Source organism: Fusarium poae, chromosome 1, assembly GCF_019609905.1.
Source record: "Fusarium poae strain DAOMC 252244 chromosome 1, whole genome shotgun sequence".
Classification (NCBI taxonomy): domain Eukaryota; kingdom Fungi; phylum Ascomycota; class Sordariomycetes; order Hypocreales; family Nectriaceae; genus Fusarium; species Fusarium poae.
This window is the reverse complement of record NC_058399.1, coordinates 2,290,622-2,307,501: the sequence shown is the minus strand read 5'-3', so window position 1 is coordinate 2,307,501 and position 16,880 is coordinate 2,290,622. Positions and strand designations below refer to the sequence as shown.

Sequence of the window (16,880 nt, the reverse complement as noted above, 5' to 3'; positions counted from 1 at the left end):
AGAGAACCAAAAACAGAAAACAATGACAGAGAACAGAGTGACTGACCATACCTGCAACAGCCTAGGTAAAAGCCCATTGACTCCACTACTCGTCTTGGCATCTATCGGCAGATTGCTTCGTCATGTGCGGAAGAGAATTGAGCGGAGCACAATATTTGGGGGGCAGAGCAGGGCATGCTGAAGATTCCGTCAATCAATCAATCAATCAATCTGCACATCCATCAGCTGCGGTTAGCGACATATACGCCCTGCTGTCGATAGCAGAAAGAAAAACTACCATCACCAACATACATCTGATCTTATCCGATACACGCGCTGTTGAGAACCGTGATAGGACCGCGTGTAGCGCGAGGCCGTTGAACAAAAACTTGGCCGCAAAAAAATGGACAGTGTTGGCCTTGACGATGCAAAAGTCGTCTCTTTGGGGGGTCTCCCTCCTTTGGGGGTGCTAAATTAACAACTGTCTGCCGCTGCTCTCGGTTCAGAAATGTTTTAATGGGTAGGGTGCTGTCATGGCTTCCCCTGGTCCGGGGATGCGACCCGAGCCCCAAGAAGCAACCGGGAAAATGACGTTCAGCAACAGTCCGTCACTTCTGGATAGGATGTTATTTTTGCTCACAATAATTTACTGCAATGCAATGCATGTTGATTCAGGTAGCCTACTTAATAAGTGAAAAATGATCTCCCTAGTGAAAAGGTTAAAAAGGAGCAAGAGAGAGAAGCCCAAGCCAGGGGTCTAACCACATCGAATCGTGGGCTCGACCCGTCTCGGCTCAACTGAATTCATTCAGAGGCTGGCTGGCTGGCTGAGCACGGTCAATGTCTTGGATACTCCTATTGACGGTGTAGCTGGAGAACAAGCAAAAGATCACAAAGACATGAGTAATTGCAATAGGTACAGTAGTTAGCTAATACCAAGTTTGCACCTCCACTTGCACTGCGCAATCTGCAACCCATAACATAACATGGCATGCGCCTGGCGGCGCTTCAAAGTTGACAGGGGTATCGGAGTTAGCAAATGATCCACTATAGCATAGCGGTGCGGCCCCACATCTGGCCACTCAGCGCTCTGTGCCGCACGCTAAAAACGCTAGAAAGCTTAGCTTACCAGATTGCCGGGACGCGCTAGGACGGAATTTAACCCTGTAAGGTGACTCGTCTTCCCGAAGTAGAATAGACCGAGCAGGGGAATTCCTGCTCCAACTATGGGTCGCTCTTGCCTTGTTCAAAGATACTATTGGCGGCCAGAAGGATCAGACCTTGCTCCTACCCTAATAGATAATCTAAACCAATAGGCGGCAACTCCGGTCACGAGCACTTTGCTTAATACAGTATAGACGGCACGCGCGCGTTTACTCTTCTGTTGGCTGCCATTGGACAATGGTTGGACTGCAAGCGAACGTCCTGCCAACTCATTCACGCCGGGTCTTGCCTACCTTGCCGTGTCTCCTTTGCGCACACGCCCCCCACGCTTCTAATTTTCTACCTCACATCATCAAAATCAACGTTTTGCTTGACCACTGACGCGCTTTGTTGTGCCGATAATGTTTCCTTTCTGGCAATGCCACTCACCGGTCTTTTGTTCATGTACTCAAGAGCGAGCATGCGCACAACTTGCGCGCCATAGCCGCACTCGGCTTGTTGGGCCAATAACCCACGATATCCCGAAATGGCTCCCGCAAGATCACAAGCCAAGTGCCGCGACGGTGTTGGTCATATCAGGCCCCTGGGTGTCATTTCCTCGCCCACCGTTCTCGCTACGACACTACGTGTCGTCTGATTCTCACACCTTCGGCTGGTCCCAACGCCACCTCCGTCGCTGCCGCCAGATCTGGGGTTTGGTCGAGGGTTCCTGCAGATCCATCCTCGGATCTAACGTCGCCGGTGGCAGAGATGATAGCCTTGCCATCCCGTATCTATCCACTGGATTAGGTTAGGTATTGATTTGGATGCTGTCCCGGCTAAATTGCTTGAATTTCCTGTTCGTGAACCGCTCTTCACCCCTCGTGCAATGAAAAGACGCTTCGCCTTCCTCGACAGTTTCATAACATTGGGCCTCATGGGCTCAGATGTGGCTTTGCCCATTGCTATTGACCCTTGAACCCCGAAATATTATTGCACCGGAAGCCATCTTTTAATCAGCGTTTCTCACTATCGGCCCTCTGGAACTCAAGGGCGACCCTGTTGGGAAGCCCCCGCTCTAGCGTCGTGTTGTTGATGCTCTTGATTTTGTTTCCGGTTTCACACTTCTCCATCTAATTTACCCAACTGCCGGGACACTTTATATGGCAAGTCTTTGTCCTGAAAAGGAAGGTTTTGCGGGACATTGCTCGATTCGATGTTTTTTTTCGAGGCGAACTGACTCGTTCACGCCCACTCTAAGCGCTCTTATCGCGTCAGGATCCATGATCATCCCCTCCAACTCAGGGCATGTCAACACTACCGAAGCCTGCTTGTCGCGGTACTTCGAACAAGCATCTGAGGTTTGCCGCGATTATTCCGCATCATGTGTGTGAGCTTAGCCGCGGGTTTGACGTCTTCAATTTCAACCAAAGAGTTCGTATATGTCGGCCCCCCAGCGTTGCATTTCTGTCCGACCCGCTCCCCCTTTCTACCAGTCAAATTTCGAATCACACGCATGCTCCAGAGTGAGCGGTACCAGAGTTTCGGGACTGAACACCACGTAGCCCATGTTTGCTACTCGTACGTTCGGAACAGAACAGGCAGGTGATGGCAGGGCTCAGCAGCCTTGACAAGCCCGGTATTCTGCACATCCGTCTACAATAGCGGCCCCCCCGCTGTGACATGGCTCCTACCAGGATGTCCCTTGCCTTCGGCCAGTTCTGTGGCCATTGATCAAGTCAACTTGATAAGACGTTTTCAATTAGTTGCTAGGCTGATTTGTGTGCTCCGGAGGCTGTACGCACAGGCCCAGGGCAACGCCCCCAATTCACTTCTGCTTTTCCTGGCAGTCCATCTCTCATCATCTGTCGGTCGATCATCGTTCAAGGACCCTTTTCCCTTGCCAGAGCCAATCTCGCGGGGCGCTGGACATCCTGTCCTCCTTGACCCCAGCCGCCGGTGTGGCACTATCTCTTCACATCATGATCGAATTCAGAGCCTATCAATCAGTGCAAACATGTGGCACAATCATACGGGAGGTGCAGAGACAAACAAAAAGGTACCCAGCTCTGTTTGTGTCACTATAGCAAGCTGGGCATGTAGCTCATGATTTGCTCAACAATGGTAAATATGGAAACACCCATCGCATGACAACTGCACTACATCCCTCAATACGCCCGCAACAAGCATAGACTTTCCGTCCTTTTTGGGAATCAATAGAGATTTCCATCTGATATGGGAACAGCTCATTGTGGCTATCCATTGTTTTGAACGTATATCCAGCTCCTGGGCATCTTGGTCTCCGCTTCTTCAACTTGGTGTCGAAATAATGTTCCGTATCAGAATCGGCGTTGCCGGCGCATGGATAGCTTGAGCTTATTTGCCCTCTACCTGGTGGGAGGGGCGATACTGTCTGGTTAGCGGCCTGTCCACATCAGGACAACCACGCATCGTCAAGTTGCACCTGATAGCGTTCAACAGCTCGCTAAACTTGTCTCATTCTCTCTTCAATATGTCATAGAAAGAACATCGAAAGCTCTAAGATAAATTTCAAAAGCTGTTCCACCTCAATCAGTGTTGCTGAAAAGAACAAGAGCCAGGAACCTGTTCTGGCTTCGATATCTCAACAATCCAGATACATTATGATTCAGTTATCTGCAAGATACCTCACCGGTGCTTGGTTTTCGTTAGCACGGACTTGTTGTTACCTGACAAGATAGCCTATTCACGTTTCTCTTCCCGCTATTCATCGGCGATGGGAGAGCTGGCACCGCCCAAGTGACGTCTCAGCTCTCCTCTTACTACGGCTTTACACAGCTTGCATAGAATTGCGGCGACGGTGGGTGCCACCCACTCTCTGAAATTCATATAGTATCGAAATTGTCCAAAAAAGAACCTTGGCATGTGGAAGTCACATCCTAGGACAGGGTAGCCCCAGCCAGATAATATAAACGTTTACTTGGGATGCCAGAGTGTTGCACATGTAGGCATGCTACAGGCAATGACGCTCTTTCTTCTGCCACAATACTGGGTTCGCGGACCACAGTTCTGCTTACGGTACCTACTGATTTCGTATGTTCTTACTCTCCTCAGAGGGGGCATTGATAACCCTGAAATCGAATCGTGTCCCTTCAAACTGGACCGTGCTTCAGGATTCACAGGACAACACCTCATAGCTGCTAGCACGGTGTTCTGGAAGGGAAATTGAAGGGCCATGACGCCACTTTCGGATTTGGCTATGCACACACAAGGAATGCAATGGATAGCACAAGCCTCTACGACTGAGGGACCCGTCAGAGAGGGTTGGCGAATCAGCTCCGGTACATTCAAGCGCCGTCCAACGGCTTTTTAAGTCTTTGCACCCTTTAGTGAAGTGGACTGGGCTAAAGCAAGCTGCATTGCTCTGCTCGCCCTTAGTTACTTTACTCTATTGAGTGCAGGCTGTAGGGCTTATCCTGGTGCAGATCTTGGGCCAGTTTCATAAGTGACCGTGGATGACCCCGGGCCGTGGCTGTTGGTTGCGTTTTCTCAACTGAGTGAAAACGGCAACCGAGAGGCCGAAATTAGGTCGACTCTAGTCAAGGGACCTTTCCAGCTCTCAAGGGCAATCCGAAGTCCAGTCTATGAGTCATGTTTATCAATACCCCTGACTGTTTCTTTATAAGTTTCCGGCGTCCATCGACTTGGCACAACGTCCGCGTCCGGAGACTTGCAACCAGATGGGGATTTTGAGATTGGAAAGGATTTGTGGGGTCGACATGGCACGACTCATTCTCTCGTTTTCGATGCAAGAACTGGATCAATTATTTACAATGTTCTGTGCATAGCATAGCACAGCCTGACGAGAATGCCTTGCAAGCCGATTTATTGAAACAAATCGCTTATCACTAAAATCATATTGTCGACGATGTACTGTCGTTTGACGGCGCTTAATGGAAGCTTCTGGTTCGTCTTCAACCGCGATACCGAATCCCCAGACCATCGCATGTGGCAGTAGGTCTACAAAACGGGCCACGGGCATTGCCAGGCCTGAAATAGCGACCGCACCTTTCTTAACGACATATGCCATGTCATGTCCACCACAAGGCATTATCTTCAATTCTTGCGGCAAGAATTCCACTAACGAGAGTTCCCAAACTTTATGCCAGGACGCAAGGTGCTTTACGAGGCAGTTTCGATGATTTCCTTCGAGCCGTCGAGCAAGGAATGTGGTTGTTTCAGACATCACAGCCACCGGCTATAGATGATCATTTCTAATTCGCCGAGTTCATATTAACCCTCTGTTTATTTCATAGACGCGACCCCTTATTGACACCAGCCACGGATACCCAGAACAGCTACTTTACATTCCTGAGTCAAAGGCACCAATAAAGATGTTGAGGGCCCGATCAAGAACGCCATGGTCGAATCATTTCCATTGCGGCAGGAATTCGGAAATACAACAAAATATTAAACGGTGTGGCGCCCATTCTTCTATTGTTCCTGCACTCTGACAATCAATTGAACGACAATCAACATTGCGCAGCCAACGACAGACGGACTTGTCGACACCCGAATAACATAACCAGAAATTTTGGCGAAGAAACCAGGGAATCGACCGTGCCTTTTTCTTGCTCTATACACTAGGTCAATAACGGCGATAAATGCGACTGGTGATTGCGAACCGACTCCCATAACCAGGATTCTGGGTCCATGAGTTGCATACCTATTCGGCGGTTACTCGCTTAGGTCGTGTAGCGAGCCATGTTACCATGGAATGAGTGATGAGTTGACAAGCTGGTCCAAAGTTGATTAGATCTACAGCGTCTATGAAACATGCCTTCTCAGGCTGTGCTTTGTTGTCAAGGGTGCTACGCACTTTTTACTCTTTGCCCCATAAAGGGTATCCATACATGATAGACGAAATGGAGGCAGGATGGTTGGTACGTGCTGCCAAGAATGAGAAAACAATCCCTCCCTGTCTCTCATGTCAAAGTCACTATACCTTAGTATTACCTTACCTAGCATGGCTATGGGTACGTACACATATATATGCCTGTATCGGCTCACGGATCAAGGCCCCGCGTCTCCGTTTCCCTGCATCCTTCCTTGCCTTCAGGTATTGCGGATTGTCATGGGGGAGGGTTCTCTTCGCTTATCCTTTTCCTTTACTTGTTGGTTTTCCTTCATTCCGCCTCGGAACTTTTATGCCTTCTCACGCCGGTAGATACCCCAAACCTCATGCACAGATCCCTTGAGATGCCAAGGTGCCTGCCTGTCGCCTGCAGGCATCTGTGGATAAACCAAGGAGAAACTGTGTAAAAAGCCCGAGTTGGAAAATGTGATATGAAAGCATGTGTTGCAAAGACGAAAAAAAGCATGATTAATGATTGTATTGTGCTTTCTGTCATTCCGCCATGTCGCGTATAGACCAAATGTATCTTTGCTTTCTCCATGATCCACATGCCTCTTGTGAGGCATTCCATGTTTTAGTCCGCTTTCGATCCATCCCATTAAAAATACGAAAACAAAAGTGTGAGGATAGAATCAAGTCACAAGGTGAAATAACCATCGCTGAACAGTCTTCAACCATTACCATGTCAATAATACGAAACTAGTGTGAAGAGAAAATAGAAAGTGAACGTGGAGCCCAGACTTGCCATTGTGCAGACCTCATATCAGCCAAGAATGGCGGGCTCGCTTGGTTCAGTAAATGGTAAAAAGCGCCAAACTCATAAGGAAGATTCTTGTCGCGGCTGTAATGCTCCTTTAAACTTACACCGTGTCAAAGAAACATGATTTGGAAATGCAGTACGCTTTTGGTGCACATCTCATCCGTCTTGCCGTGCTGGATCACGTCTGCTAGGCGCCCTCCAGTGCCGGCACAAATGAGTAGTTAAAGTCAAGAAGACCGTCCAGCATCCAGTGCTGGGGATCGAAGAAGTCAAAATTCGTTGTATCCCCGTAGCTAACGCCTGCCATCATGCTATGAGCTGAGGAAACGGCCGGAATTCCTGTAGCCCCTGGGGTCAGAGCGCCGTTCGTGGTGGGGTTGCTGTTATTATTGCTGTTTGTGTTGAGGAGGCTTGATGGCGGGAGCGTGTGCGAAGATACGAGGGTGCTGTCCATGTGTGTTGATGATGCTGAAGACTCATTAGCCGAATCTGGATTTGTCGGTTGTTTGGCGGCTGTTGTCTGTATTAGCATTCTTGCTGCAGTGTTTGCAATACTTGCACAAGACAAATCAAGACATGCTCTACCCGGGGCCATCACCGGAACAAAGGGGAGGGGGGATGTCAACCTACCATCTATGGTACCTCGCCCTATTGCCTGGAAGTCCTCCCTCCACCTCCAGACTGAGTCGAACACCAAACTCATGCTGTGGCGACATCGAACCTTGAGCTGCAAGCTGTCATCCATCTGTATCGGTAAGTCATCGTTGCTGTTGAAGACGTGCTGGTTGTTGTCGAGTCGAGCGCCGTTCCACATCTGCACCATAAGTTCAGCCAATCGCCACTGAAGATCGTTGTGTACAACACTGGTGGTGCGAATGGCTCGAATGGTCTGATGGAAAAGCGACCGGCCACGCTGGAAGTCGATTGTCTTTGCAAAGAAAGATCTCATGAGCTTCAAGAGGGCAAACCCTGCGGCAACCATCATCTGTCCAATGTAATTACTGCAGTGCAAAAGCAGGTTCCCGCCTGCATCACCAGGTGTCGTATCTTTGTCGGCTTGAAGCACCTCATCAAGGAAGTTTGTTGTGGCACGCCAAAGACCCATAAGATCATCCATGTAGCCTGGCGTCTTGCTGGAATCAAAGAAACCTGCCAAGCGCATGTGGAGAGCCGCCGCCCTTAGATGCAGGTTGACAAAAGGCCCTAGCTCCCGCGACAAGACGGAAGCATGCAGCTCCGCATAGTCACGACGGTAAACACGCATCAGCATTGCCCGGTGTTCGTCACCTGCGACGCCACGAGGGTCACTTGCATTGCTATACATTTCCTTCGATACCTTGTCGCAGAATCTCTCAATCTGCAATCGAGCTTCCAGTTCTCGAGATAGCTGGAAGGCGCTCTCTTCTCCAAGCTTTGATGCTAGAGTCCAGTCGTAGAGAGTCGATGCTGGTTGTCCGTATCCGGTTCCAACGGACTGCGCGACAATGTTGCAAACAGCCCATGTGGTCACACGATCACTGAGCTGTTCCTTGTTCAACTCAACAGACACTCTAGAGAAGTCTTGTATATTATTGGGCCGATGTAGGCCGATGCCAGTGGCTGTCTTCATCATGACTCCACACAAAATGTGTGTAGGGTCGGACGAAGTAGTACTCGTGGGTAGTGGCCAGGTGCACAACAGGCACATAGCTTTAACAACGTAGTAATTGCTTGGAACCTCCCCAATCGTCGACCACAGAAATCGCGTCAATGGCCCCGAAAGGTTGCTCAGCAGTGCAGGGACATTGGATGGACTATAGCGGCGAGCGGCGACTGAGACAATGGACCAGAAAAGGAGCGGATGTTGTTGATAGAAAAGGTCAGGTGCCTGGCGAGGATTGAGAAATGGCAGCATTGGGTGGTAGAATTGGAAGAACTGGCTAAATAGATTGTTCACATCATCCTCGGTCAATTGAACGTTTTCCAGCTCATGCGAATATCGAGGCATGTTGTAGTTGCCGCCACGCTTTAAATGTAGCAGAGATGACACGGCTTCGTCAGAGCCCATTAAGGAAGGATTTCGAGTGTGAGTGTGGGTGTACGTCGGGTTGCTCGCTGCAGCGGGAGAGTCCATGTCGTCGTCGACGCCTTCTGGAGTAAAGCCTTGCGACTTTGCGCGGGCCAAGTTGCGACGCAGGCGATCAATCTCCTTCTCCATCTCAGCGTGCTTCGATCTCTTGCCGACACGCTTAAAATTTGATTCAATCTTGCATTCGAGCTTGAGACGGTTGCATCGAGAACAGCTTTGGAAGGGGTCTTGGACAACATCGCACCGTAGCTGTTTGAAGGACCTGTTTAGTACAATGGATTATGACTTTTGAAGTAGGTTGACTCACCTTTTGCTGACGGCATTCGTTGCAAGCTCTTTTCACGCCGGGCTGACGCTTTTTTTCTTGTTCAACATCATGATCATCGAGGCCACTGCCAGGGCTACTATCAATACCAGCGATACTACTTCTCTTGCGCTTGATGCCATTGCTGTTTCCATGAGCATGGCCGTGACGAGAACTGACGGGGCTGGTAGGACTCATGGAAGCAGCCCCACTGGCCGCCATCATGGACGAGGCGTCCATGAGGACGTTGTCCCGAGGACGCGGTGAAGTGATGTGATAATGCGCCGGAGCCGAGATGGACAGCGAAAAGCAAGTAGCCGGAGGTTGTTGACCGGCCGGTGTCGGTGTTGGTGTTGATATCGTTTTCCGGGTCGGTCGCGGCGCTGAGTGGGCGCGTCGTGTGTTGGCAAAAGACAATGCGCGCGAGTAATGGCCGACTACGGAGGAGAGGGGTTTGGGTTGTTTGGGAGAAGATTGCTTTTTCACCTGTTTCGAGGTGCGAAAAAAGGCGACTCAATCGAGTGGCCAGACCAAATGAACATGGGGCCATACCTAATTTTCAACGTCTTGTTCTCACTAGGAAGGTACAGTTGCGGTACCCTTTGGCCACTGTTACCTCTGATGGCGACTTCTGAACGACCTGAGCTGGTGCGAAGCGGGGCAAAGGAGGAAAACCACCGTTGAAAGTGGAGCTTAAAGACTGTCTGAAGTGCTGATTGGTAACTCAACTCGAGGATTCACGTGATATCTCAATTCTACCGAGGAGGTACGATCAAACAATAGGGATGCTGGCATAAAGATTCCAAACACTGCGTACTAGTTAAGCAAATTGTTATTTGGATTTGTCAATTGCCTCTATTAAAAAGAATCCACTTTTTAATAGATCATCTCAAATAAAACACAAGCCTATATATTCAAAAGACTGAGCACCTTTCGACTTGATAAAGTGAGTAGCTAAGTTTAAACAATAAGTCTTGGACCACATGCGGCTCAATATGCATGGCTCCAGTTTGTTTCTATTACTAAGGCAGCATATAAAGATCTAAGACACGCAGTCCGATTCACCAATCATCCTCCTACTTCAAGTCAACAACCTTTAACGACTGTGTCTTATAAAAACTTCCATCTCTCCCCACAACAGGGTTATAATTACTAAGTACTTTGATACGGACCCTCGCTCGTCATGTCAGAGGCAGAAAAGACTCGACCGGCTATTGTACACCAGCTCAAGCAAGCTCCTCGACATCCTGCGCAAACTGTTCACTATCCACGACTCAAATCAGAGGTCCACTTTACACACCCAGGATCAATACCAGATATCGGTGAGTATCCGCGGGGTGAGCATGCTGATCTTGGACCTTTGCTGACTCTCGTTCCTCCAGATACTCTTCGCATTCGTACTACTGATGTCGCCCAGCCTTTCCTGAACCCCAGGTCAATGCAATAATCTTAAAGATTCGGCTCTCGAGATGTATTGGTCAAGTTCGGTGCAGCAACACTTGATCCCTCCTTTATTGTCTGAGAGTTACATCTTTGCAAGTCTAACCTTGTACATATGTACATATATGGATCCGACCCGTCACGTATCCCGGCTTTGACGGGACCGGCCGATCGCTGATATTCCCATGCAAAACAGACCACGTTTGTTGGATGGCACCAATTCTTCATAGTTGTCCTTCTTTTGGCTGCCTATATCCGGCGCTCTCATCCGCGCTGGACCCTGATTCAACGTTCACTTAGCCTTTGACCCCAAATCGACCAAGAAGTTGGGGATAGTTTGGCTTTAGCACTCAAATCCTACGCTAGCCAAGCTTCGGACTTGACTGCCTACCTTAGTCCATACATCCATAATCTACGTTAGCTGTCAAATGACACTATTTTATGCTAACCCAGTTACCCGGCCAAACTGCCGAAAAGTATCACAGCAACCAATCCCCTCATCCATCCCGCGGGTCACCCACTTTCACCATGCGGGGCTGGAGAATGCTCATATATCCCGAGTGGGGAGAAAGAGGCGATCTGAATATTAAACAGAGTAATACTAGTACCATAACTACTACGTATACATAACAGGTTGCCTAAGTACTCTGCGGGTAGTTCCCGGGCGTTGTTATATCTGTAGCTATTTAAACGGCGCCATTGCCCATCTGTTGTCTCTACATACTCCAAACTATCTCAGCAAGTTTGATATACTGTCTTCATCATGTCAACCAAGCTCCACACCGTGCCTTTCCTCATCAATGGCAGCGACCACATCAGCGAAAACACCGCTGATGTCGTTTCTCCCGCAAACGGCGAGGTTACTCACCGTTACAGCAGCGCTGACGTCAAGGATGCCAACGCTGCAGTAGATGCTGCCGCTGAGGCTTTCAAGTCATGGCGCAAGACGAGGCCTTCGGAGCGTCGTGATCTCCTCCTCAAGGCTGCTGAAATTATGGAAAAGCGGCAAGATGAGCTGCGCGAGTACGCCATGACAGAGTGCGGCAGTGATGCTGCCTGGGCCAGCTTTGATATCAACACTGGCATTAGCCATATCAAGGAGATTGCCGGTCGTGTAGGAACACTTGAGGGTTCAATCCCCGCTGTTTCGGATCCCAACACAACCGCTCTCGTCTTAAGAGAGCCATATGGTGTCGTAGTAGCCATTGCCCCCTGGTAAGTTGTCCTCATATCAAGTTTCCAAGCACTTACTCATATGTCCTTCAGGAATGCGCCTTATATCCTAGGCACAAGATCCGTTCTCTTCCCTATCGCTGCTGGAAACACAGTTGTTTTCAAGGCTAGCGAGAGTTGCCCTCGAACATTGTGGGCAATTGGTGATGTCTTCAGGGAAGCAGGGTTCCCCGACGGCGTCCTTAACGTTATCTTCCACGAGCGGGCCAATGCCGCATCCGTCACGACAGCTCTAATTGAACACCCTCAAGTCAAGAAAATTAACTTCACTGGTAGCACTCCAGTTGGTCGGCTCATTGGCAAGATTGCTGGCGAGAACCTGAAGCCTGTCATCCTAGAGCTTGGTGGTAAGGCTCCTGCCATTGTCTGGGAAGATGCCGACCTCGATCTTGCCGCTCTACAGTGCACACTTGGTGCCTTCATTAACTCTGGCCAAGTCTGCATGTCCACCGAGAGAATCCTGGTGCACAAGAACATCAAGGACGAATTCGAGAAGAAACTTTCGGCTACTATCGAGCAGGTCTTCTCATCCAAAGCCGACGCCCCTATCCTTGTTACATCAGCGCCTGTTGAGAAGAACAAAGCATTGATTAAGGACGCCATTGCCAAGGGTGCTTCCTTGGTCCACGGCAACGTTGATGCTGAAGAGGCCAGCAAGACTCGTATGCGGCCGATTGTTGTTAGAGATGTTACCAGCGAGATGGACATCTACCAGACAGAGTCCTTTGGTCCTACTGTTTCTCTGATTGTTATCGAGACTGAGGAGGAGGCCATCAAGATCGCCAACGACACAGAGTACGGCCTGAGCTCTGCAGTGTTTACCTCTGACCTTCAGCGAGGCCTTCGTATTGCCCGCGAGATCGAGACAGGTGCGGTTCATATCAACAACATGAGTGTTCACGATGAGAGTGGTCTGCCTCATGGAGGAGCTAAGGGAAGCGGATACGGCCGCTTTGGTGCTTCTGCTGGTCTCGAGGAGTGGACACGAACAAAGAACATCACATTCAAGAACTAAATAGTAACACAAAAATGATACCAACATAGCGCATGTGTATGAATAGGTCAACTTAATCTACGCCCATGTGATCGATGTGTGTCATCAAGCTCGGTGATAGGTATACACGAGCTTCATTTTGTGTTGCACAGGGTGTTGAACTCAGCATCGTAGCTATTATTATAAAGATAATCAAACAACCACACACGAGTACTTCAAGCCTCAAACAATCAAGACGAGAGCCATCTCATAATTTTCCAGTGCCCATTAATCCCCTTGGTTCGTGACGATACAGGGTAGGCGGATATTGCCTTACATAATCATCATCGCGATAAGTGGAAATTTTCCCATTATCCGACCAAGGATTTGGGAACGCCGTCATAACGTAGGTTCCTAATCACTGCAATCTGCCTCTAAATTCAAACCATACCAAATATCACCCCTCAAAACACCGCCAAAATGAGCTTCCTCGGAATGGGTCGACCTCAGCCTACCTCGGAGCAAAAGATTGCTGCCGTTGAGAGTGAGATGCGCATGATGGCCGACACCTACAACCGGTATGCGGCTAGCTTCCGAAAGAAGTGAAGGACGAGGCTAACAATACATCGTTTAGTCTCCAGCAGTCTTGCCAGAAGAAGTGTGTCCCCAGCGACTACCGCGAGGGCGAGCTCAACAAGGGCGAGTCCGTTTGCCTCGACCGTTGCACAGCCAAGTTCCTCGACACATCGATGAAGGTCAGCGAGATCATGCAGCAGCAGGGCCAGGCTCTCGGTGGTGGCCAGCAGGGTGGCAGCATGTTCTAAGCGCAATGAATGAAATGGCTGCCCCTCTACGATCAAAACAACCAGTGTGAAGGGAAGGATATCGAATCGGAGGGGCGATCGGAGAAACTTTGTACGACTATCGGAGAGCCATCTAGTGAAGCACAACTGGATGGATTGAGTTTGGCTCGGATATCTGGTGCTTAGATCATGAATTGATGACGAGCGGACGCAACAGAGGTGTCACTGTATAATACTCTATGGATGTGTGTCTGAACCAGAAATAACACCTCGACTATGAATGAAACAACTAGATTATGTTTCTTCTCAAACAAATGAATATTCCTTTCCTGTGTGAGCGATGCTCTATATAGTATGATATCAATGTCCAAAAACTCCGTGCTAACAAACCATGCTTGAATGAAATGCACAACCCAAGACAAACATTCTAATAAGTCTTGACCAATTTCTCGATTAAGATGACCGGGTAATGTCTGGCCCAGTCCCAATTCCGGTGATTGTCCTGAACAGCCAGTGAAACCAGCCTTCGGTCTCAAGATGGACTTTGAGATCTTTAGCCCGTTTCTCCATTTCTTCAACTTGCCTCTCAAAAGTAACGATGCCATCTTCGACATCGACAACTTTCTGCAGCAGTGCGTTTATCTCGTAGTCAAGGCGAGCAACGAGAACCTCGACCTCCTTAAGCCCCTCTGTAAGGTGAGACCGTTGCTCGGCCAGAAGCTCATGAGAGCTAATGCGCATGCGCTGACATGCTTCATTTAGCTGGTAATAAAGGGCATGGAGTTCCTCCTTATCCTTGGCGAAACGGTCATCGAGAAGCTCAATCGCCTTGATTTTCTCAGAGACCCACGGCTCCATGCCATTCTTCATCTCTTCCATGCACTGGTTGAAATGATAAGCCAGATAATTGAATGCTTCAAGGGTAGAAAGATCGTCCATAGCATCGGTAACATCGATCAACTGTTCCCATTCCAACACAGCCTCTTCAGCATCGCTGAATGACATTCGTCGCGGCCAGCGGTTTTCATTCAGCACACGCTTTGTTGGGCAATGTGATAGTTGGATACTGTGCCTGCGTGAAAGCCTCTTTTTGGAAAGATTGTCTTTAAGTTCTGCATCCAAGAATGGTCCCTGGAGGTCACTCTCATCCACTAGAGACCCAACAGCCGAAGGCGCCTTCGACAAAATGTCCTTCCGGACTTCCACGCCCAGATCAAACAATTCACCTTCCATTTCACGCTTCTGGGGGTCGGCAGGAGCCGATGCTGCCTTGATGTCAACGGTTGAAGTAGATGCAAAATGCGAAAGCTGAGGGAAAGTCGAAACCCCTTCTGCATCTGCTCGTTTGATGGCAGCTAGATACTCTTGTGGTTTATTATTCCATGTAAACGCCCGACCTACGCCCTGCGTAGGTGCTGGCGGCTGTGCGAGCCCTGTGGTGAGTCCTGAACTGGAGGTTCTAGGGTCAGATCCTGCAAAGTCTTCTTTGGTTGAGACTGAAGGCCGATTGGTGTGACCGCGTAAGCCTCCCCCAACAACGTCTTTTATACGCCCGAAGCCAGATTTGGCATCACTCATCTTTCCAGCAACACTCTTGAACACGTTCTTCTTCGAGGCCTCTTTATCACCCGAGCCATCAGGGATACTGACGGTGGACCCAGAAGGGTGATCCGCATAGACATCGGTGGTGTCTTCGAGCCGCTTGGGGTCCATCTCCGTCTCTGTAGGTGCGGGGTAGACTCGTTTGGAGTTTGAATTTGACTCGTCCTCTTTCCAGGGCACTGTCTTATTCAGTTCTGGACTATGGTTGGGTATTTCGGCCGGACTTCTTCGAGGTTTACCATGCCAAAGCCATTTAGCTCGTTCGCCATATGCAAGGTTTGCAAAAGTGCCAATGTCAAGGGTTTCAATATCGGCAAGTCCTCCTTTGTCCTTCCCCGATACCATGCCCATGACAAGCTCACCCCTTTTGCCTCCTACTTCTGTAAGGGTGGATTTGACAGCTCTTTGCACACCCCAACTCTCTCCAGCAGCAGCCTTGGCCGATACAGCATAGAGCTTGAGAAGGGTTTGGCGGTCCAGCCTTCTCGTCTTTTCAAGTTTTTGTGCCTTTTGAAAATGACCAATACCGCGTTTTGTGTTTTCAAGGTCGAATACGTCTTTTGATACAGGCGCACCGTACCAATGGAGCCGATTTCGAACACCCATAAACATTCCTAGCAGGGCAGCCACTGTACTTGGGCCCAATATGCCATCGGTAGGCTCGAAATTGTAGTGCTCAGCACCGACCTCGATCCACCAGTTGTTGATGGCCATTTCTGTTTTGTCGCAAAGCAACCCATCAATGTATTGGTGACCCAGTTTGTCAAACATATATAACGTGACTTGGCATAGTTTGATGAGCTCGACAACAGCTTGCGTAACAGGTACTCGGTCGCTGGTCTTGTAAAGCTGTAGAAACTTGAGTTGTGTTGCTTCAGTGGGATCCGAGAGAGTCATTCCTGATCGCCCAGAACACCCCAGTCGTTTCAAATCCTCGTTGACGATGAAGGACGAGCGGTATTTCCTAATATCACCTTCGGGTACCATGATGACGGTGAGAGCCGAAGGAAAATTACTCAGGTTCGTCACCATGAGCTCCCCCAGTTCGGTTTCTTTCGGTCGCGCATGGGAATCTTGTAGTTGATCGAAATAGAATTTTAATCTCGGAGGCCAGAGGTTCTCGTCCACAGGTACAGAGAGTACGCTGACAACAACTGAATGCTTCTCATCTCCAGTATAAGTAACGATCAAAAGTGTCGGTGGTTTTCGAGAGCACGCCCATTGCTCGACTAAATAGGACTCGTATCCGCGTAAGACGCCTCGTCGCTCGACGACGACAACATTGGTACCTTCTTCAAGATATCTGTTACCATAGTGTTAGTAATGGAACCTGTTGCAGAGGGCTGGGTCAACGAGGACCTACCGAAAGGCAAAAGGGTCGGCAAAAACAATGTTTTTGCGCCTTGGTGAAGGGACGGGTTGGGCGTCTGTAGCTTCGTTGTAGGCGGAAACTTCTATCGGCAGGATCCCATTAGGAGGACTTTCTCGTGTTGTGCTGGAGTTTGAAGTGGTTGTTGTACGGGCGACAGGCCCTTTGATGGTGGTGCCGGTCAAGTATTCATCGTCGACTCGCAGTCGCGGATCTGGAAATCTGAAGGCCATAGTATCGTCATCGACCCCTGTGGTGTATAGAGGCAGTCTCGTGCTTCATCCTCACACGTGGTGAGTAAGAGCAAGAGGT

The 16,880-nt window shown here is 49.3% G+C and overlaps 5 protein-coding genes across 5 annotated transcripts; 3 read left to right on the top strand and 2 right to left on the bottom strand.

The window, feature by feature from the left end:
* Positions 1-6,963: 6,963 nt before the first annotated feature.
* FPOAC1_000755 (uncharacterized protein) lies at positions 6,964-9,388 on the bottom strand (the record flags this gene model as incomplete). Its single annotated transcript, XM_044845366.1, has 3 exons — positions 6,964-7,289; positions 7,407-9,093; positions 9,152-9,388. The coding sequence occupies 3 exons, from the start codon at positions 9,386-9,388 to the stop codon at positions 6,964-6,966; spliced, it is 2,250 nt and encodes a 749-aa protein (XP_044711282.1).
* Positions 9,389-10,331: 943 nt separating this feature from the next.
* On the top strand, positions 10,332-10,595 carry FPOAC1_000754 (uncharacterized protein; the record flags this gene model as incomplete). The annotated part of the gene is made up of 2 exons (XM_044845365.1): positions 10,332-10,470; positions 10,531-10,595. 2 exons carry the CDS (start codon positions 10,332-10,334, stop codon positions 10,593-10,595), a joined length of 204 nt encoding a protein of 67 aa, XP_044711281.1.
* Positions 10,596-11,351: 756 nt separating this feature from the next.
* FPOAC1_000753 (uncharacterized protein) lies at positions 11,352-12,836 on the top strand (the record flags this gene model as incomplete). The annotated part of the gene is made up of 2 exons (XM_044845364.1): positions 11,352-11,803; positions 11,855-12,836. 2 exons carry the CDS (start codon positions 11,352-11,354, stop codon positions 12,834-12,836), a joined length of 1,434 nt encoding a protein of 477 aa, XP_044711280.1.
* A 438-nt stretch (positions 12,837-13,274) lies between these two features.
* TIM10 (protein transporter tim10) lies at positions 13,275-13,618 on the top strand (the record flags this gene model as incomplete). The annotated part of the gene is made up of 2 exons (XM_044845363.1): positions 13,275-13,372; positions 13,429-13,618. 2 exons carry the CDS (start codon positions 13,275-13,277, stop codon positions 13,616-13,618), a joined length of 288 nt encoding a protein of 95 aa, XP_044711279.1.
* A 432-nt stretch (positions 13,619-14,050) lies between these two features.
* On the bottom strand, positions 14,051-16,801 carry FPOAC1_000751 (uncharacterized protein; the record flags this gene model as incomplete). Its single annotated transcript, XM_044845362.1, has 2 exons — positions 14,051-16,502; positions 16,563-16,801. The coding sequence occupies 2 exons, from the start codon at positions 16,799-16,801 to the stop codon at positions 14,051-14,053; spliced, it is 2,691 nt and encodes an 896-aa protein (XP_044711278.1).
* Positions 16,802-16,880: the final 79 nt, after the last annotated feature.